The sequence below is a fragment of the Stegodyphus dumicola genome, chromosome 4 (genome assembly GCF_044657685.1).
Source record: "Stegodyphus dumicola isolate Sdum_Otavi_A_Nest chromosome 4, ASM4465768v1".
Lineage (NCBI taxonomy): Eukaryota > Metazoa > Arthropoda > Arachnida > Araneae > Eresidae > Stegodyphus > Stegodyphus dumicola.
The window spans coordinates 157664937-157689289 of NC_140771.1; the positions used below are offsets into that span (position 1 = coordinate 157664937).

Here is a 24353-nt window from a genome sequence, read left to right on the forward strand (position 1 = left end):
TCAAAATCAACTGTTTTATTTCAGTTGAATATCAACCCAATGTAAAAATAACATGAAAAAAAGAGTTTTCAAGCAAAGATCGAGTTACTGGCCAGTTCTTGATTCATCAAAAGAAAAATGAAAACTGCAGAAAGGTGAAATTACATTAGCTGCAAAACATTTTAAGTGCAACAGAATGACAAAATCAAGAACTGGGAAACATGCTTCCAAAAATAATTGTCAAGATGAATCTTATGATAGAGTTGATTCTTTTGGAAAAACAAAAAACTATATAAATACAAAAATTATGGAGAAAAACTTAGACATATTCCTCTTAGCAGAAGAGGCACCACAAAAGCATGAAACACAGCCTTTGACAATATTTCTCCCAAAATGCTGGATAATACATTTCTGTCACTTCAACAAATTATGCTGAAAGCAATGAAGAATAATGGCTTCAATAATCTTAAGCTCATGCATATAAGGAAAACAAAGCTGCTTTGAAGCCAAGGACTCGTACCTACAAATTTAAAATGCAATAACAAAATTATTGAAAAGTTCAGAAACTATCTGAACACTTAAAATAAAAATTAGGAGTGATATTTTTAATCTATTGTTTTAAGTTAATCTACTTTATTTAGTAATTAAATATCCATTTTATATTTATTTCGTTTTGCTACTATTACTATCAAACAAATTAAATTCATCAACTGCTACTATTATTATGAGAAAGGGGAAGTACGTGACAGCAGCAGTTAACAATATAATTTCTTACTTCCTTTAAAAGGTCAGCTTTCTCTTTCTCATCCCCTGATAGGACAGATAAATATTCCTTTTCTCTTTGCTTCAATTCTTCAATTTCCTCACTTTTAATTTCCAATTCTGAATTTGTCTCCTGAAGTATTAAGTGCAAGATGTCAGATAATAAATGAAAGCTACTAATTTAACATTATTTAACAGTATTCTATAGCAGTAAGTAATATCCATATTATATTTAAATATAATATGGATATAACTTATATATTATATTTAAATATCTATATTATATTTAATTATCCATAAATATACCGTAACTTCCGGAAGAAAGGCTGCATCAGTGTAAACGCCGCACTCGAGAAAAATGCCGGGAAAAAAATAAAAATTACACAGAAACGGTGCATCAGCGTAAACGCCGCAATAGATTAAATTGCGCATGACATCGTCGCGGGCAGTATAGACGCAAAATCTCAACCTTTGTCCTGATATATGACATATAAGTTAAGAAAAATGCATGAAATGAAATCATAACTCAAAAATAAATTAAAAGTAAGAAATGTTGAAAATATATTTACGTTCACGAATATACTTATATTTACCCACTAAAGAAGTCCATATTTGTATTATATGGACTTACAAATATGGACTTCTTTAGTCTCAGACTATATTATACAAATCTGTATTATATCTCAGATTATATTATAAAAAATGTTGCAAAAATGAACTATTAAATTTGTATTACAAAAGCAAATTTTAAATTTTACTTACGAAAGGAATTAAAGCAAACTATACATCATATGAAGCCATCAAAATCTGATTCTTCCCTTTCTGAATTAAAAAGATTTAGTAAATTTAGAGAATGAATGTGACAATCTGGAAGTCCATGTCTTCCAGATCGTCACATTCATCCTCTTGGTTTACAGTCTTTTTATCTAAACATATAATTTCAGCTTCTTTGAATCCTGCTATTATTGACGATGTTTTTAGCAATTTCCGCGCACTTCCTACCCACTTTGACAATGACAACGCCATCCAAACTATGTACAATGACAACGTTATTCAAACTATATACAATGACAAAGTTATTCAAACTATGCCCAATGACAAAGTTATTCAAACTATGTACAATGACAAAGTTACTCAAACTATGTACAATGACAAAGTTATTCAAACTATGCACAATGACCATTGAAGGAAATATTTTATTTTTAGTGTACCTAAACGCCGCATGGGTAGAAATGCCGCATGCGCTGAAAATTTAAGTTTTAAATACGTAAACACCACGGCGTTTCTCCCAGAAATTATGGTAATATGGATATTATACAAGTATTTTATCTTTATATATATAAGCGGCTTAAGTGTTTCTCGCTGATAGCTTTTTGTTGCCATTCGGAAAAATGAGCGTGGAAATTAACATTTCCACAGTTTTTAATTAATATCTCGGCTGATTAAAGACGTACGAAGATGAGAATGGTATAGATGGATTCGGAGAGTTTTTTGGAAAATGTAGGGGAAAATTTGTTTTTAATTAATATCTCAGCTAATTAAAGTCCCATGAAGATGCGAATGGTCAAAATGACATGCCACGGACCTGCAAAATCCAACGGTGTGCTTCCCTAAGCCCGGGAGTCAGCTGTTTCGGAGGAGAAAAAATTACTTCATCCCATATATATATATATATATATATGCGGCTTAAGTGTTTGCTTGTCACCGATCGTTTATTGGTTGCTTGCGTAACTGTACTAGCCAATGGGGTGAAGTTGCCACGGCACAGGGTTGCCGTTTCAATTGAGATGTAGACAATTTCCTGTAAAACTTGCCTTTGCTATGACCATCAATACGTCTCAAGGCCAAACACTTAAGCGTGTTGGCATTTTTTTACCTGAGCCTGCATTTGGACACGGTCAACTTTATGCTGTCTGTTCAAGAGTTTGTGAAAGAACGGACGTAAAATTTAAAATAATGATGGTCCTCTGCAAGGCGAGCTTAAAAATGATGGAAATATCTAAACAAGAAATATTGTGTACAAAGAGATCTTTGACATGTGAATTAACATTTTATTATTTAAATCAAATTTATTTATTCAGCTAGCAGTGGCTCTTAAGAAACCACCAGTGTTTGTACCGCCAGTGGTTTTATTCATTGCACTCTACTTTAAGCAATTAAGCAAGGGGGAAACCCCGTGGGACAGTAAGCAAAGGGGCGTCCTCGCCGCCTGCCCTGGGTAATTCAGTTTGAATTAACAGACACCTTTGCGCAAATCATTTTAATTACAATTTATAATATCTAGAACAGCGGTCATATCGTATAACCACCGGGCTTCCTAGTATTTAAATATACAGCAGAAGACTGAAAATGCACAGACCTAAAATACAGCAACACCTGAACCCATACAACTTTTCAGATGTTAACAGTGAAATGTAGATGGCTTTTGCAATTTGCAGCGATATTTGGAGATTATTAGTTTCAGGTTTTCTAATTCACAATCAAAGCAAATTATTATATTATATTGATTACTGCTCTTTAAGCTGTTCCAAATTAAGATGTCAAATTTGAACTCATAACTAAAGATTTGCAACGTGCTATTTTAATCTAGCACTGTATTCTTCTGTCAATGCAGCAACAACCGAAACGTGTGCTACAGCATCAACAATAGGCAAGTTATACTGTGACTCATCATGTTTTGATCCAGGCACATTTTTCATTTAAAATTTTTATGGAGGAGCTATGATGGAATTTATAATTTGGTAACTGTCAAATAATGAAGAGAAGGAAGTATTCATGGTGGAAGATTTTATTCAATAACCACAAGATAAAGTTATAGTCTAGATCATGCCTAAACAAGGCAGAATTATGTCATCTAAAATTTACTAACTGAATTATTTGATTTTACTGAATTATTCACTTTGGCACACTCTGAATAATTTTTCTCAAATATTCATGCACAATAATACTTTTGAGCAGCAGTATGTTTTAAATGTATCATTAGGGTTCCCATCACTATTTCTTGCTACATTTAACTTCAAATTTTATACTTGAGGATTGTGCTCCCATTAATGAAAAGATACTGTGATAGTTTATAACTTATATTATTACAATAAGAACTAAAAACAGTACTTTTTCATCAGATAAAAATAGCAACTTCTAAATAAACTCCTGATTTTACAGTGAGGAAAGAGCTTTGTATGCATTTCACTGTTTTCTTTCAACATTAAATTATAATATACTTAATATATATTTCTCTGTATAAAAAATTCAAAATGAAATAAGTAGCCCTTTTGTACTTTTTATGAGTTAGTTCTTATTTAATCTAGTACTATAAAATCTAAATCTAATGATTTTTCAATTATCCACAAAACTATACATTCTGAAGAACAAAAGCAGGGAAGATTCTTTTAACTAAAATAGTCAATGTTAAAAATTTGTTTTTCTGCCTATAATAAAATATATGTTGTTAACTTTCTTATCAAAAATTATTAATTCCATGTCATGTTTCCTACATGTTTCTTCAAATATGCAGAAAATATTTGAGTGATAGTGATCATTACATTAATAGGTTATTATTAACAATATGGTTTCAGTTGTACATTGAAATTAAACTAAAATATATTAGTAAATAATATTTTTAATACAGTCAAAAGTCGTTAATACGGACTCGTCGGGACTTCGGCGATTCTGGATTATCGATTTTTCCAGATTATAGATCATCAGTTTAAATCTAGTAAGATGGCATGCAGAAATTATAAAATTAAAAATATGAAACCATAATTTATGAAATAAAGAACAATTGTATGATCTAAAGGGTCTCAAAATTTACAAAAAAAAAAAAAAAAAAAAAAAAAAAAAAAAAAAAAAAGAGAGAAAAAAAAAAAAGCTTAATATTTATTTGTTTACTTTATTAAACATTTCTTTCAATGTAAGTTGTTTAAGTTGCTTCTTTTTTTTATGTGATAATACATTCTCTTTAATTCTATAAACAGACATAATTTCTTGTTCATTTAGAAAGTTCCGCTGTTCAAGTCCTATAATTGCTATGTCGAGAATACCGACTAATTTGTCAATCGAAATTTTTTCATTTTCAATAACCTCTGTCACTTTCTTTACTATCGGAAGCGAATTATAATAATGAGGAATTGATTTAAATCATATCACAGACGGAGTACATCGATATGAAATACTACATTTAGTAAGGAATTATAAGCCAAATAAAATAAAAACATCTGCCCTGAAGATAAGGATAGTGCTGACAGATCAACTTCCAATTCATTTTGCGCTGTGGCATTAAAGATAAACAAAGTTTAGATAAACAAAGGATATGCTTTTATCCATTTTTTGCAGGAATTCCACTTTTTGTTTAATGGACTTCGAAACATGCTTTCGCTTTGTAGATCCTTTACATATTAGTAAATATATATCAGATATTCTATTTGACATCATCGAAAGTTCAAGCTTACTTTTATAAAATTGCTCTAACAGTCTGCAAAAAATAATAAGCCGAATCCAATTCGAAGATTAAGGAACAACGCAATCTGCAACATTAACTGAATTAGATAGTTTTCGCTTAGCTTATACCGTCCGTTATACATTAAACGCGCATTCATAAACTTATTTTGCGCACGCGCATACTCGCAGCCGTAAAGGTCTTATGCACATGCGTCAAAGCGAGACGTGCGCAGAAAGTTTGTAGCTTTGAGGTCCGGATTATGGATGTCCGAATTAATGACTTTTGACTGTATCTATTATATACCAGTTTCCAGAATGCTGCCTTTTAACACGATATAAGTTTTTTTAGCTTTTAAATTGTAACTATATTATTTAATAACCTGAGCAATTTAGAAGCAACACATATACTTGATTAATAAAATCTTCCCTCTTTACTTCCATGTATAAGCACAGAAAATACTGTAATTGTGAAAAATTCGGGTATCATATTTCCACAAAAACATCGATTTTCACTGCTATTTAACAATGTTTTTGCAAGACATCTGTAAGTAAGGAGAGAATAAAGGACCCTTTTTCGCCAAATAAATTATAAACTAATTTAAAATGGATTCAGAAGAGATTTTTTTTGTGGGGTCTGTTAGTAAATTGTGCATTTTTTGCTTTAAAAATGATTGAATTATATTGTTTTCATCTTCTGATTAAGATTTTTATGCCTCTAGTTAATCTGCATGCGATAGTTGTAGAATTATCAACAATTTAAAAGTTGTTTAAATGCATCTAAGCCTAATTTTTTCTTACCATAGCAGCCATATTTGTTTACATTTGAAACTCGGGAGAATAGTGAATTCAGTTTCTGCACCTTCAGTGTCTTTTTGCCGAGTGGGACCAAAAGTAAACTTTCATTTTTGTGCACAGAAAAATCTGCCTGATTGTCTGCTGGCTGAATTGCTTGTTTTTGCATAGAAGCTTTAATTTTATTTTTTTATATTATTATTATTGTTTTAAGTGCATTAGGTATTTCCTTTATATATATATATATATTTCAATTTTTAATGAAGATATTTTGAGGTTTTATGAATTTTTGCCTTGTTGCAAACACTATGAACAGAATTAATTGAATAAGAAATATATCTAATGAAATTTCAGGAAATGAGTACTAGCAGCAAATAATGTTTAGATTTATTACAGTATTTTAATAGAGCATGTGGCAATGATTAGATAATTCTTCAGATGATATAATTTTTGTGCATTCTGAGTTATAAAATGAATGATATGTAACGCTGTTAATTGAACCTAGCGGCAGTGTCGCTATGGTAAATAAATATAATGAATTTTAAAGAGTGCATTTATTTTATTGTGGTTTTATGTGCTATTGACGAAGCAGATTTAATTCAATTCAGTAAGTTTAAATGAAATGCAGGAAAAATGCATATAATTTAATATTATGTACAAGGAAATCATGTGGTATACACATCAGATTTTTTAATAATGCATATAATTGATATAATTACAAATAGAATTAATTTACATTATATTCAAACAACAATTTTTAAGAATACTTGCAGCATTATAGTAATTAAGAAAAGATTCTTCTATATGATATACATGTCAATATAGAATTGGCTAGTTTATTTTTATATCTGTATTAAAACCCATTTATTAAACTTAAAGTAGAGTACGTATGTGCTCATTTAGCTTGTGCACTCTACCATCTGTGAATTCCGGTCGTTTGGGGGAGATGCAGAGAAGATGGAAAATGGATACTACTTAATCTCTCAACATTTCTTTTACTGAATTTAGTATCTTGTAGTTGTACTTGGAAGAAAAAAACAACAATATTAAATTTAGAATTAGGGAAAAATCACAACCTTAAATTGGCGTACAATCTGAATAAATCTCTATTAATTTCAAGAGCAAGCAGACATAGGTTTATCTTTTTCAGGAGCAAAAAAAAAAAAAAAAATTCAGAGCAGAAGTTCTGAAGCTCTCACCCTTGAAAAAGTGGATCTTATGCCTGATAACGCTCAAAATCAATGGTTTTATTCAAAATATATGCCAATCTAAGTTCACTTTTTTGCTTAATTTTAAACTTTGAAATTGGTTAAAGCCACCTTAAACCCAGGTTAGATTCTATGCTAAATTTCTGTATGTATCTTATATATTTGTTTTCACTTTTATGATGTGTTTGTTAAAAGTACAACGTGAATCATAAGTTACCACATAAGTTATTCCCTTATCAAAAGGATTACCTAATTTATAAATTTGTATCAGGTTAAGGAGGTAGAAGACAGAGGAGTGGTTTTGAATACATTAACTTCTACTTTCATAAAACGAAATTTGGATACAAATAATGCCAGTTTATTTTTCTTTTTTACAGAGCTGCAGGGGAAAAAACTCAATTTTAAATGCAATAATCTGAAGTGAGAAATGCAATTCTATGAGAGCTATGAGAAATTTAAAAATTAAAGACCTAATGCACAATATTTATAGCAGCTATCGATAAAAAAAAAATGTGTCAGACAAAACTGTTTCTAAGACAAATTTACTGAGACAAAATGCTGCTATGACAGAGGAGAATTAGCTAATGTTAAGGCAAAAATAAAAGGACAAATGCCATGAAGAAGTTTTGGAAAAAATCAAGGTCTCACTTCCCAAATGTACTCCATTAAGACGACTTCCTGCTACTTTGGGAGAAACACTGGCAATGATACCAAGAATAAATCTGGATTGCAAGATAAGAACACATGAAAAAGACAGTGACTTGATCTCAACACATGCTCTAGAAATTCATTACTTGTGCCAGACAGCCTATTAATGCATTAATATACATAAAATAAAAGTTCAATAAATACTTATTATATTTGTATAGTTGTAATGTACTTAATAAATGATACTTACACCTTTAAATTGTGATAGAGCAAGAAAGAACGTTATTTTTTTTTTAATGGAAAAACCATTTTGATACAAATAATTTACATAAAAAGGACAATCATTTTGATGCAAAGGGAGTATGTGTGATTCCTTTAGTTGGAATAATTTGTAAATGCAGCCTACAGAAATATAACTTACTTTAAAATCCAAATATGAGTACCCAGTTTTACAAGAACTATGATATTTGAGTGTAATTATAGAAACAAAAAGAATATATTCAAGGTAGAGTGGGATATTTTCTAAAAATATCATGCTTATTTTCAGAAAAACTTTTAAAAATATTTACGAAAAAACTTCTTTTTCAGAAAGAAAAAATGAAAAGAAATATCATAGGGAAAAAAAAAAAAAAGCCTTTTTTTACAAGTGTCAAGCTGCATGTTTTACTATTTATTTAATGTACCATCCACTCTTCCACCCCCCCCCCAAAAAAAAATTATTAGGAAATTTTAAATGTATCCTTCTCCCCCCAAAAAACAATTGTTTTATCAATTTAATTACTTATTATGAAAAAATATAAAATGCTCTAAGATAAAATTGGGCTAATGCCACTTATTAGCAAGTATGTGCCACATGTATTCAAATATAACTGCAGCTATATATAAAATTATTACGCATTCTAACTTTTGTTTGATGCTGTGTGCAGCTTGACAAGACTGATGTGCTGTGACTGTCAAGAATTTGCATGATTCAATAAATATCTTTGTTTACTGTTCAAATAATCATGTTTGTGTAACAAGAACAACAGTATAAATAGCATGATGTCAGAAGTGTTTCACTTTAGGTGCCTTATTTCAAAGTTCAAATGAATTGAACATAGGCTCCCATGCATTATTCAGTGAATATGATACAAATATGATTTTCATCATCTTGTCTGTATGCAGAAGTAGACAAGATGATGTTGTTTTAGTAATTAGAAATGGAACTATTTGTGTTCCAAAGTCAAATTAAATTCATATACAGTATTTCAGCTGAAACATGGAATATATGACCTTGCCGGTCAACCGGGATAGCGGTTAGCAATGCTAACTGCCATACCAAAAGGCCCAGGTTCAAAGGGTACCAAAGGCATGGATGTTTGTATAGTATCTGTGCGTCATGGGACACTCTAAATATGCGGCGAAGCAAAAGACCTCTCAAGAGATTGTGGTAGGGAAAAAGGGTTGGGGGGACACTTGGAGCTGCCCTCCACAGGATGCTCTCCATCAAAATAGGGGTCCATCAAAGTCATGCTGTCACCTGTATGGTGCTCAAGGCTCTTGCCAACAACAGGCACAAACTTGCACTCCTTGCTACTATGAATGCCATGGGCTTGTTCTGATGTTACTGTCAGGCAAGTGAAATAAGCGATACATATAAATGGCATCAGAAATTTAAAAAAACTACCTCATTGCATCTGAAAACGTTATACAGCCAGACTTGATAAAAATAGTCATTCTCCTTAGTGATGAAAGAGTAGATATGTTCAATACCTTCAAACTAGAGGAATGTAAAAGCATGGGAAAATTTATGAATTATTGCTTCTCAAGGTAGGATGTTAAATTTAAATAATTAAAATGTTTTCCTTGCTTCCAGCAAGAAAGACAATAGTTGGAAGATTATTTAACAGATCTCAATACATTAACATATCTACATGCAACTTTGGTGAAAAGAAGAAAAGCTAATCAGATATCAACTACAACATAGAAACAGAAAAAAGTCTCTTTAAGAATGTTTGCTGAGTAAACTAGACCTGACATTAAAAAAAATAGCAAAGACCACAAAAAAAAGCTTAGGCTTCAGACAGTAACATCTGCTTTACAAATCCATAAATTCAAGGTTTGGTTTATTTAATTACTGCAAAGCACGCTAGGGCTATCTGCCTAAGGAGAGGAATGCCTTCGTGGAGGACTTTCTAAGGGAAACTGGCTCATATACACGATACAGATGGGGGAAACCATGAAAATGCCCATGCAGCTAGCCTGTTCGCAGAATTCGAACCTCGGACCGAACTTACAGCGTTCAGCGACTTTACCGCTCGGCCGCTGGTGGGACCCATAAATTCAAGAAAAATAACGTTAACCTATTAAAAAAAAGACAGCAAAGCAAAAACAGTCTGTGGTCCAGCAATGGGTGCTAAATATAAAGGTATAAGAATCATTTTGAAGCTGTGCATAGGACTGTAAAAACATTAGTTACAGAAAAGTGAATGATATTGAAAGCTATAACCAAAATGTTAATTTATATTGTTATGAATTTTGTAAATAGATATATGATTTTAGTGCAATTATACATGAAATTGCTGTATTTTATTGTGTTTTACATATTTTTTAACATGAAAAATCTAGAGAGATAAACTATGCTGGGAAAGTACAAATTTGTAATTGGTCTCAGTAATTTGGCAAGACAGCTGGCAACAATTTTGTAAACTAATTTTTGTCACAAAAATTGCCAAAATCGTCAAACTTGGCAATATTTTGGTCTAGTCATTCTATCACTGTAATAAATATTGTAAATTGAATAAATGTAAGTGATCACTATATTAGCTGTACACCGTAATTCAACCCTCATATTGCCTTCCACTAATTTCGAGAAGCAGAAAGTGCTAGAAATATCTCGGTGGCCGGATGAAACTATACAAGGCCAGAGAGAGCATCTGCTCTCAGTCGTTGTTGATGTGTGCTGTGAGTTCTTAGTTCAGCGTCAGTTTGGATTACTGAGATATTTCTGGGATAAGTTTCTCTTTAGATGTGCTTTGTATTGTGTTGTGTTTAATTTTCTTAGAGTGTAACTAGTGGTTGTACTCTGTATACTGTGAACACCTGCGAGAGAATTTCCATAAAAAAATCCAAAACTCTGAAATTCTTTTTTTTTTTTTTTTGATAAAATAAATTTTATTAACCTATCATTGGACATGTGTGCATTCAATCGATTGCAAACCCATATGCACGCAACACTTTTTGGTGTCAAAAGTGGTTGAAGTGGTGACAAGAGCAATGGAGGAGCAACTACAACAGCTTGCGACTGCCTTTGTTGCATTCCAGGAAAAGATGAAAGCCAGTCAAGAATCCATTAAAGATGAGATGATAGTGAGCCAAGAAAAGATGGAAGAAGCAGTTAGCTCCATTAAAGAAAAGATGAAAACTGGACAAGAGGAAATGAAAAGGGAAATTACAGCCATAATAGGAAACAAATTTGAGGCTATGGAAGACAGAATACACATGGCTGAAAATAAAGTTGAACAAATTGAAGAAAGAGGTTCTTCAATTTGTTCAACTATCTAGGACTATCTAGGATTGTTCAACTATCTAGGATTTGTTAAGCTATCTAGGACTCCCTCAATATTTGAAACTGTGTACTGTACCAGAATTTCGAATCAGATGATGGAAAGGCTTTCTGATGGCAGCTGATACTTCCAGTATCTCGGATATCCTTAAAGAATTACATAGTGAGCCAAGAAAAAGCTCCATTAAAGAAAAGATAAAAACTGGACAAGAGGAAATGAAAAGGGAAATTACAGTCATAATAGGAAACAAATTTGAGGCTATGGAAGACAGAATACACATGGCTGAAAATAAAGTTGAACAAATTGAAGAAAGAGTTTCTTCTGTCAATGAACAGAGAGTTTCTGGCATGGAACAACAAATCAATAACAGAGTTGCTGCCACAGCCAAAGTTGACACCTTAGAGAAATGCATAGCAGTGGCAGAAATGCAACTCTGTCGGTTTTAAATTTTTACCCATTCATTCTTGTCTCTCTCTCTCTCTCTGAAGCTATCCACATATGATGCTAAGATATCTTGGCAAGTGTATGAGACACAATTTTCTATAGTGGCAGCAGTAATGGACTTTTCATTGTCGGACATATCAATGGAGTTACTTGCAGTATGACTATCAATACAGGAGCCAATGTTAGCATCATTCCCAAAGAGTTGGTTCAAAAACTGGAAAGTAAACTTATCTGGATGCCGCCCAGATACTGATCTATTGTCCTACAAAACAATATTAAGCTTTCTAGGACTCACTCAATATTTGAAACTGTGTCCTGTACCAGAATTTCGAATCAGATGATGGAAAGGCTTTCTGATGGCAGCTGATACTTCCAATATCTCAGATATCCTTAAAGAATTACATAGCAATCCAACAGGAGGCCACTTTGGAATAATGAAGATATTGCATAGAGTTCAAGAACACTTCTGCTGAAATAATGCAGGGGATGATGAGCAAAAGTGATGCCAATCTTGCTATGCTTGCGCGGGTCAGAAAGGACTGAAGAAACGCAGCTGAGGGAAGATGTAGAAGCACCTTTTGAAGACATCATGTTTGGCATCCTATGACCTCTGCCACAAACCGCTGATGGCAAATACATCCTCATTGTCATTAATTATTTCACCAAGTGGTCTGAAGCATATCCTATTCCTGACCAAGAGGCTGGTAGCAAAGGTAATGATGATACAGCATTGGATTTCCAGATTCGGAGTTATCTTCAGTTACATTCCAATCAAGGAAGAAACTTTATCTGGGTTGTAATTAAAGAACCCGGTAAGCTACTCAACATCAACAAAACTCAAAATGACACCTTTGCATCCCCAGTCAGACGTCACAGTAGAGTTTTAATAGAACCATCCTTAATAAGCTCTCGTTCATGGCTTCCAGAAAACAAAAGGACTGGGAAAAGAAGTTACCACCATTCTTACTGACCTATCGCAGTGCTGTCCACAAAACTACTGGCTATTCCTCATTGCAGATGCTCTTCAGTCGTGACCTTTAATGCTCTTGTGATCTCTTGCTTGGTCGCCCTCCACAAGCGCAATGACACATGAAAAATCTACAGAGACAAGCTACGCCAGAAAAAGTAAGAATACAGGGGCAAGTCCATTCAACATTGTGTAAATAGGTTTCTCGGTAATTTGGCAAGATATCTCCAGGTGGCAACAGTTTTGGTGACTAATTTTTGTCAAGAAATTTGGCAAAAAATCGCCAAACTTGGCGACCATTTGGTTTTGTCCCTGTAGAGCCATAACAGGTATTGTAATTGAATAAATGTAATTTATCCCTATATTAGCTGTAACTGTTATTCGACCTTCATATTGCATTCCAGTAATTTCAAAAAGTACTAGAAATATCTCGGCAGCCACGTGAAAACTATATAAGGCTTGAGAGAGCATCTGCTCTCAGTTGTTGTTGATGTTGTTAGTTCCACGTGAGTTTGGAGTACTTAGATATCTCCAAGTTAGCTTTTTCTTTAGACATGCTTTGCATTGCATTCTGTTTAACGTTCTTAGAGTGTAACTGCTAGATGTACTCTGTGATACTGTGGACACTTGTGCAAGTGTTTCTGTGGAAAATTCCAGAAGTCTGAAATGCTTCTTTTGATAAAATTAATTTTATCTGCCTATCATTGGACCTGTGTGCTTTTTATTGTGAACTCATACGCTTGCAACAATGTATTGATGATGTGCCAAAACAGGAAAAGAATTCTGGTAATATTTTAAATATTAAATGTATTTAAATATTAATTCATTAGATAACATATTAAATTTTAAATAAATAAAAAATTATTAATTTGTTATCTATTTAATGTTTGAAATAATGAAATTTCGTTCTAATGTGACACAGGAGCTAAAACTAATTTATTGCCTATATGTATATTATAAGAGCATGAGCTTCTCTGTAAATCATCAGCTAAGTATAACTGATGTAACATTAATGTCATATACTATATATTAAAAAGAGAAGATAAAATATTATTGAATTGCAGTGTTAATTATTACAGTAATATTCTACTGAAATTTATTGCTGTATATATATCTTCCAAAACAATTTTAGGTTAAAGTGTTGTCAAAGATGAAATTTATGATAAAAATTGATTGCATTCAATCACATACTAAAGATCACAACATAAATGCACACAGTGAATTTTTTTAGGGTTTCGATTAATCTCCTGGTGACCCATATCACACTGACTTGAGTCTTGAAATAAAGCCTGCCATTAATCCTCCAAGATGAATTCCAGTCTCACTTCATGAAATGCGAATAATACATATTTCCAGCTGTAGAACTAGTAAGCAGTTAAAAGGAGAGAGAGTATTCTCCAAACGTCTTAAAGGATGGATTTCGCAAGTGTATTTGGATGAACATACATCAGATTTGTGCACATTTAACACTCCTTTTGGTAGGAACCAATTTCAAGAATGCCATTTGGAATAGCATCAGCCCCAGAGGTATTCCAAAAGTGAAATCTGAATTTGCTTCATGCCTCAAGAAGTGTAGAGACATATTTTGATGACGTAATTTTGATCAAGAGTAGCATAAGTGAGCATGATTTGACACAATTACCAAATAATGTTTTTTAAAAAATAATGTTTTTTAAGATAGAGCAAAAGATTGTAATATCAAGTTTAACACTACAAGTTCTAATATAAGGTGTAAGAAGAGAGGGGCAGATTATGGCTAATCTACAACTTGTGAAGGAAATTGCTGATCACCGACAGCATGAAGAGTATGTGATCACTTGAGCATGCATGAGATGAGCATGCAAGAGCATGTAAATGCTTTTAAACAAATTAAGTGCTTGCTTTTCTCATCAACTGTTTAAAAGTATTGTTTAGTGGTTCCAATCAGTCATACAGTACAGTTCAAAAGGTGAAATGGAGCTAGTCTCACTTTAGATAATACCCTAGTGTAATATACATCTCAAAGTCTCATACAGACTGAACAAAATTATGCCCAGTTAAAGAACAGAAATTCTATTCACTGTTTCTGCTGTAAAAAAATATCACAACTTTGCATACAGGGAAAAATTATAGTTGAAAATTATCATAAGGTACTAATTGCCACTGTGAATAAAAGCAATATAAAATGTTTCATCAAGATGACGAGAATGCTATTAAATCTTTTTATGTATCAAACTGAAATACTTTATATTAAAAAAATTAAATATATCTTGCGAACATACTCTCATGAGCCTATCTCAAAAGTAAAGTAGCTGATGATCCAGAAATGCTAATTGTTGTTTATACTGTTAAATAACTTCCAATAAATGAACAAAGGTTATAACACAGGGTCAGAAGGTTATTTGAATTCAATTCTAAAATTAGTGTGTGAATTTTGGAGAAAGACTGACCTAATAATATAAAATCCAGATAGCAGTATTTTAAAAATTACTTGTATATAGAATATGAACTTATTAAATGTTTCAAAATTATGGTACATATATGTATGTATGTTTGTTGTATATTCAAAATATGGTACCTATCTGTATGAAATGAGATGTTATCTTGATTCCATGAACAATGGCATATCTACATAAAATGGTGCCTGTGAAAAGAATTTTAACTGTACCCCCCTTTAAAATATTTAAAATTAAAATTTTCTCCTACTGATTTGGTTTCATGGAGAAAATAGTGCCCTTTGCCAAGTGGCGCTCAAGTCACGTGCCTTTCCTGCCATACCTTATATAAGCACTTTCCACAAATGACATTCTGGTATTGTGAAAGGGAAATACTTCACTGGCCCCAAATATGCCTAAATGTAGAGTCTTTTAGGACTTTATTTATATTTAGGAAAGATTCTGAATTTCACAAGGTAGAAAAGTAGTAAGCTTAATGGAATTTAGGAACATTCATATTTCAGGATTAAATTTATCACTAGTACAACTAATTGGTCATGTGCTAGGAACCAAAATTCCCATACATAATAAATTACTACATGCATAGAATCTTTAAAGTTTTAGAGAAAAGGTTTGATGCAGGCAGTAAAGGTAAAAAAATTATTATGACAAGGGAACCAATATACTGAAACTTTTTTCTCTTGGCGATAATGTAACTATGTATAGAAGGGGTTTACACATTTTAAGAATAATTTTAGGGCTGTTTAATTAATGTTTAAAACGTAAAGAGTATTTTTTTAAATGTTTGATCCAGTAGCCTTTTTTTCGCCATTAAATATCTGCATCATGAATTCCATGATAGAAGGCTTTTTGCAAAATTTTCAGGACTAGACTTCAATTTCCATCAAATGTGGTGGGTAGTGCTTCAAAAAAAGTTCTCAAAGTACTGACTTATTGCTTTGGCTTGATGAAATTTCATTCTTTGAAAGTCATTGGGATAAACAAATGGAATATCTTCAGTAAACATCAGATACAAAATTTTCTTCTGATAGTACATTAAGTTCATTTTAACCCCATTTTTTCCACTCTTATTATTTTTAATTTCCCCTGTAAGAGACTCCTGCGACGGTCATAAACTCTTTATTGAAATTTTCTTTGTATTGACAAAACCAGGTTTGTACATTCTCTTTTTTTTTTTTTTTTTTATTATTTATTATTATTATTATTATTATTATTATTATTATTATTATAAATAGATCTTTTCTTATTATAGCCATTTAGCTAAACCCATACTTCGTCGAGAGTCACAATGTATTTTCATTTATCTCCTGCTAAACAGTTTTCATACAGAGTTCTAGAAACAGTTCTGTACTGAGCCACATGCCTCTGTAAAATCTGGTAAACATTATGTTTTTTAGCACTCTTAGATTGCAAATCATAGTTTATTATGTCATTTACACAGATGCATTTAAAAACTTTGCAACTGATTTCTGTTATAGCTGATTTTTCTCATTACCAATTATTTAACCTTAGAAATATTAGTAACAGTATGTACCCTTTTTGGGTATTCGTTTCGAGTCTTCATTTATGTAGATTATGTAGAAATAGTGACTGATGGTTTCTCCCTTTCTGATTAATAATGTTGTTTATTTTGACGTAACAAATTTTAATTCCATGCATTTCCCAACATTTTTTTAATTATGGAATGGGAATATTTTTCTTCTGAAAGCACAAAAACATATTTTTCAACCCACGGTTGTTTACATGCAGTATTTGGAAAAATGAAGAAATTTAAAAGTAGCACACAATATTTCTCTTTTCAAATAATAAGCTTTTGGCGAACATTTTTATTCCAAAACAACTGCTTTTTTTAAAAAAATTCTTTAATGAAATCTTTCTAAAAAACATTTAAACAACCTCTGTACAACTGCAGTCATTTAGACATGAGAGCTAGCACATGCAGACTTAAAGTATCAAAATCTTAGGCCTTATGTTATTCAAAACAAATCAAGTACAGGTTTTATGAGAAAAAGAGTGCAACTGAGGCCATTCAGTATCATCTCTGAACTTAAAATTGATTTAGATTTTGATATACCTCAGAAATAGTCTGCAAGTACAAATGCTAACAATTCTTCAATAATTAGCACTTGCATAGGTAGCTCAACAGTTTTATCTCAAATGAGTCAAACAAGATCTGGGTGTCATACACAAATATCTGGATGATTATGTTTCTAGTTAAAATATCTTCAAAGAGGGGTATCATATAAACTGTACTGAAACATTATAACTACAACTGTATTGCAACACTGCAGTTGTATCTACATTGGACATGTGTTCTCAGCAATTGTATGCTTTTTGACAAAGCTAGTGTCTAATATGCCATGACTGGCTAGTGACTTTAATAAATTCAATAAATAATATTATTGTTCAAAAGAATATGTCTGCGTAACTAGAAAAAATGACAATATGTAAATATATATATATTTATGAAATGTACAGGCGTGGTGAGATAGCTTTCCCACAAAGCTGGTTTAGGGTTGCCATAAAATAACAAGAGAAGGCAGGTTTGCCACATTTGGTGAGAAATCGCCCATTTGGTGAAATTTGGTGGCAAAATTGGCGATACACCATGGATGGTTGAAGAACCTTCTGGAACAAATTCTTACTGGTTTAGCGCAGAATGTTCTCGAACACAAGCCGAAAGCTATATAAGCCCTGCTGGCCCGCAGTCAGTCAGAGTGCCTCATCGAGTGCGAGATAGTTAGTATCGAGTTGGTTTCTCGTCTAGCGAGTCACTCCCTGTGGAGTCGACGGAGTTGACAGCCGGGCAGCAAGTGCCAAGTGGGCTGTCGAGTGCACCGAAAGAGTCTCGTAGTGTATCGCGGTTATTGCATTGTCGAGAGAGCATGTTGAGCTCCGGGAACAACTGAACCGAAGAGTCGGGAGCTGTGCTCTGTGTGTCGTCGAATGCATCGCGAGTTGTAGCAAGTTCTCGAGAGTACATGGAGTTCTGAGAACAACCAAGCAGAGTCAGGAGCTGTACTATAGTGCTCTGCCGTGAAGCTGCTTCCACTGTGACAGCCTGATAACCTGGAGGCTGTGTCACTGATTGTGTCAGCGTGTTTATAGTAGTTAATTGACGACTGTAAAAACGTGTTTTGGAGCTGTCCTGACAATATTGCTAAATAAAGTGTGCTTCGATACTTTAGCAAGTGTTGTTGTTATTCACTCCAAATCCATACGAACCTCGTACAAACATGAAGGAAGAAAATAACATAACAACTGGTGTCAGAATAAATAAACGTAACAATATATATAGAGAGCAAAATAAAACATCTAAGATGTTTCGGAAAATTCAGTTTATAAACTTCTACATTGTTTATATTATCCTAATCCAACTATGAGAGCCAGCCAGAAATAAAAAAAAAATATATATAAATGATACCTTAATTTAATGAGTATATATTAAATCAAATATATAAAAGAATCACCTCTAGATTTTCTTTTACTTGCTCTAGTTCCTCTTTTAACTTCAGAGCTGAATTTATTTCTTCCTCTAGAGTTATTTGTAATGTTGAAAACTGAAATGAATGCAAAATTTCTAACAAAAATTGAATAACATAAAACTTTCTCAAAACTTTATTAAAATATGAACTGCAAAAAAAAAAAAAAAAAAAAAAAAAGAATGCAGAGACTATTATATCTTCAAATAAAAATTACCATAAAATCCTTGAAAAACGGTAAAAAATCCATAATAAGCTATTAATCATACCTAAAAATTGCTATTATTAAGATTCCCACACTAAGCAAGAAAAAGACAGAAAACAATTAGAAATTTAACTTTTCCTCTAACAGATACACCAAAATTAAAATGTTCGAATAATTTACCAAAACAGAAATGAAATTTTATTACTTTTACTCTAAGATTGTGATTTCTTTCTCAGTACATTTAGGTTCTACAGCAAAAATCTTCCTTTTTATTTATATAATATGTCGGCTCTGAAAAAACACTGAAAATAAACATTAGGAAAAGGAAGGTTCAAATGTTTATTAAAACTACCATGTGATTTAAATACAGTCAAAAGTTGTTAATCCGGACTCGTTGGGACTTCAGCGATTCCAGATTATCGATTTTTCCGGATTATAGATCATCAGTTTAAATCTAGTCAGGTGGCATGCAGAAATTATAAAATTAAAAATATGAAACCGTAATTTATGAAATAAAGAACAATTATGATCTTAAAGGGTATCAAAATTTACAAAAAAAAAAAAAAAAAAAAAAAAAAAAAAAAAAAAAAAAAAAAGCTTTATATTTATTTACTTTATTAAACATTTCTTTCAATGTAAGTTGTTTAAGTTGCTTTGTTTCTTATGTGATAATACATTCTCTTTAATTTTATAAACAGACATAATTTCTTGTTCAGTTACAAAGTTCTGCTGTTCAAATCCTATAATTGCTGCGTCGAGAATACCGACTAATTTGTCAATCGAAATTTTTTCGTTTTCAATAACCTCTGTCACTTTCTTTGCTATCAGAAGCGAATTATAATGACAAGGAATTTGATTTAAATCATATCAAAGACGGAATACATCGAGATGAAATACTACATTTAGTAAGGAATTATAAGCCAAATAAAATAAAAACATCTGCCCTGAAGATAAGGATAGTGCTGACAGATCAACTTCCAATCGTTAAAGATAAACAAAGTTTAGATAAACAAACGTTAAAGTTTAGATAAACAAAGGATATGCCTTTATCCATTTTTTGAAGCAATTCCACTTTTTGTTTAATGGACTTTTTGTTTAATGGAAACATACTTTCGCTTTGTAGATCTTTTACACATTAGTAAATATATATCAGAAATTCTATTTGACATAATCGAAAATTCAAGCTTACTTTTATAAAATTGCTCTAACAGTCTGCAAAAAAATAATAAGTCGGATCCAATTCGTAGATTAAGGAACAACACTATCTTCAACATTAACTGAATTAGATAATTTTAGCTTAGATTATACCATCTGTTATACAGTAAACGCGCATTCGTAAACGTATTTTGCGCACGCGCACACTCATATTCGCAGCCGTAAAGCGCAGCGACGCATGCGCAGAAAGTTTGTAGTTTTGAGGTCCGGATTATGTGTGTCCGAATTAACGACTTTTGACTGTATAACAGTATATCACAATTGTTGCTGTGGACATCAAGCAAACACTTTTATGGCCACTGATTTTCTTTCATTCATAAACACGAACACTTTGAAACCTTTGTAAGTACACATTTCCTGATTGTACACAAATTTTCAGTTTAAACTGTACAATATTTATTCATTTTTAATTGGAGGTAAATATTAGTAATCTGAATTATATAAATATGACTGACTAGTCACAATGTTCAAAAAGAATAACACATGCATACTTGGATGAATTTGGAAACACTTTTTATTGAATTTTTTCTATGCCATTCCTTCAATTCATACAACCCAGTTCATGCATTGCAATGGTTGATAATAAAAATTTGCTTTCTATCAACCCAGGACATACACAAAAGTATGAAAGTTTTTCATAACAGTAAGACTAACCCTTATTACTGATCTTCAGTCCAAAACTTTTATGTCCCTTAATAATTTTCTGCCTGGTATAAGACTTTCAGAAAAGTAAAACTACAATGGCAATTAACCAATCATCAAGTTAATACTGATTAAAAATCCTTCTTCAACAGCTAAAAATTTTATCAAATGTCTAACTATATTATATACCATTCTCCCCCCCCTTAAATTTTGTATCTTATTTCTCAACCACATAATCCAAAATTTACAATACGACACAAATATAATGTGCATAACATACACCTGGTTCGAGAAATATTCCCACACATATCCTCTGTGCATAATTGAGTTTCATCATATTTTAATCAATAGTCATTCAGTAATCAAACAGTGTTAGGAATGTAATTTAATATTTACAATTAACACAGTTCTACCATATGTGTTGTCCTTTCCCAACTATAACATAGCTGCCAACTTTGATATATGAAAAATCAGGATATTTTGATCCTATGCTGTAATGTAGCTTCAAAAGGACTCGAAACATAACTTCAAAAGGACTTTAAAGGACTTTAGAAAACTAAAATTTGATTTAAAACCAGATATATAATTCAAGTTACTAATTTAGTTATAACCAATTTTAACATAAAATGTACTAAAATAAATATTGTATGATGGTTTCAGGCTAATTTCATTATTTTCTTCTTGATATTACACTGAAGATGACTTACAGAAAGAAGAAAAAATTTTATTTATCAAAATGTTTTTAAACATGATGAAATTAAGAACTAACAAGAATGTAATCATACGGATAAAAGTTAATAATCTACAAATTACAAATTTAAAGCAAAATTAAACACAAATGTTCATTCAATAAATATTAACAAGCCATCATAAATATTTTTAACATAATTAAAAACACTTCAGATGAAATAAAAATTAATCAGAAAGTCAAACAGAAAAATAGAAATTGCAGAATTTAAATTTCTTCAAAAGATGGCAACAATATTGATTCAGCTCTTGGTAAAAATTTGTCATGAAAGTTTTCTTTACACCCCTTCTTTCCTGAGTAAAAATTTCATCTAGATTTTTCAGAAGAGATGAAAAAGGTATCCAAATTCAGACAAATTGAAAATATGGAGATTTACTGTGAGACAAGATGGTTTAGGTTTATTGAGATTACGGCAAAGCATGCTAGCGCTATCTGCCTAAGGGGAGGGATGCCTTTGTGGAGGACTTTCTAAGGGAAACTGGCTCATGTACACGTTAGTCATGGGGAAAACCACGAAAACGCCCACGCAGACAGCCTGTTTGTGGGATTCGAACCTTGGACCAAACTACAAGTGTTCAGTGACTTTACCGCTCGGCCACTGGTGGGCGCTGCGAGACAAGAAGATGTATGAACCTAGTATTTAGTTAAAACCAGGAATCTTGATTTTACAAAAAGGTTGGCAGTTCTGCTATATGAACACCTTGTTTTACATCTGATACATCTCAGCAAAAATGAATGAATAGAATTTATAATTTTATGACTGCGGGAAAAGAAAAAAAAAGGGGGGGAATGTGGTTCAGCATGTGGGCAGGAAGATCACTAAAGTTGCATTAAGTATACTCAAACCTATGCCAGTTCTCCAGGTAATAAAATCTGAGGCATTTATGCTTCTTCAGTCTGTCAAGAGTGCTTTCAAAATAATACAGAATGTAAGTAATATTCTGCAAAATATTACAATCATAAACATTCATGATATACCAGAAAATATGAAACCAAGAATTCAAATCTCAGTTCAACTGTGCTGCCACTACATTTCCAATAATCATTATACTGAATGCAGCAACCATTGTAACTGAAACATCAATGAATAAATTTGTAAAAGCAATCTACATTTTAAACGAACAGCTGAAATGTTAAGCTAGTATCTTTGATATTTTAAAGTTCAAAATTTAAATTCAAAGTGCCACAAAAAGACCGATTGAAAACACAGTTGATTTCAATTTTGGTGAGAATTACTAACATTATTCCGACAGAACAATTTACAATATTGCTGATAATTTTCAACTTCTTTCAAGCATTTAAATCAAGTGCGCAACAACTATACCTATTCTTTACCCTACTAAAAATTTTAATTTTTAAATACAATCAACTGAAAAAAAAGGTATCAGGCATAATGAGTCAACACTCCAGAGACACTTATGTCAGAGATTCCAGATATATTCTCTTTAGAAATTATCATATTACCTACTTCTGTGACAAAAGATCCTCCTAAATAATTGTTAGATTTTAAGCTTACATCAGCTTTCATCGAGAATTTTCTTTGTATTGTGTTTAATATCAAAACGAGTCACACAACCATTTCATTCAGCCAAGAAATGAACATCAAAGAAAAAAAGTGTGGGTGTTAACACTGCTTTAGCTCCTTAACCACTGGTGAGTCAGAAATATTTTACTCTACAAACAAAAATTAAAAATCGTTTCATCTCATAAAGAATACACTTGAAAATCAAACTCCTTCTCTAATGATATAATAAAACATTGATAATATTAATACATTAATCACTTTTCCGTAAAAACAAAAAAATTGCATTAAAAAAAGAACATAAACAGCTGCATTACTTATCAGGCAAAGAGAATTGAAAAGTAATTCAGAAATTATCAGTTTCACACAAATATCAGGCAAAGAAATTTTAAGTGCCATTCATCTTTTTGAAACCATACCAGAAACAAAAATATTAAGATGCTAATATAAATTAATAATAATTTATATTCATATTCATATTAAATGTACAGTTTAGATTAAATATGCAGTAAACAGACTTTCATTTTAATTAATACTACAAAACAATTTCCTTCAAAAATGTTACTTAAATCTATTTTAAGTAACAAAAAACTTGTAATACCTCAGTTTTCATTGTCTCCAGCTTTTCTTCCAAGACATTTTTTTCCGCAGAAAGGACAAATATATTTTTCTCAGCAATCACAAGTCGAGCTAGCATTAAATTGCAGGACAGAAAATTGTAAGATGAAATTCATTAGCACATTATTAAACATATTTTATGCTTTTTAGCACAAGATTCGAAAAAAAAAAAAAAAAAGACTTGAATATGAAACTAGTCATTTAAAGATGTGTATCAGAAAATTAAAATTTTTTCTTGTAACAGTTTATAAAGCACAATAAATTATTAATTTAGCTTAGGTGTCAAAAGGTAAGCACAACAGCATCAAGAGAAAACACAACAGGACTAAAATTAAGAAATCAAAATTGAAGTATTAGAAAGAAAATTCAGGTATATTTTAAAAAAGGATACTAGAAAAGTCTTACTAGATACTTTAAGTTTTTAAACCATGCCAATTAAGTAATGATTCTTTAATGATAATTTGATTGCCCTTTTTCTTTATACTGGAAACCAAAACTCTCAATTAAATAATGCTTAGTATTTAAAAAACTTAAAAATTTTAAAAATATATAATGGAGTTCAGATCAAGAATTTTTATTGATCCAGTGAAATTACATCAAATTATTTAAAAATGAAAAAATGCATTTTTAGAATTTCTTACAGCTTGTTAAATTTTGACTTAAAATTTTTTTAAAATAATTATTAGCATCTTCTATGATCTGCA

The 24353-nt window shown here is 31.6% G+C and overlaps 1 protein-coding gene across 3 annotated transcripts in view; it reads right to left on the reverse strand.

Annotated features, from left to right (window-relative positions):
• Tango1 (transport and golgi organization 1) overlaps positions 1–24353 on the reverse strand; it is a 159349-nt gene that overhangs the window by 66723 nt on the left and 68273 nt on the right. For all 3 annotated transcript variants that reach the window (XM_085815634.1, XM_085815636.1, XM_085815635.1), the window contains 3 exons: positions 23633–23721; positions 18688–18777; positions 755–874 (listed from right to left, as the gene is read on the reverse strand). In XM_085815634.1, coding sequence (XP_085671760.1) covers positions 755–874; positions 18688–18777; positions 23633–23721 — 299 coding nt within the window. The remainder of the gene's footprint in view (positions 1–754; positions 875–18687; positions 18778–23632; positions 23722–24353) is intronic.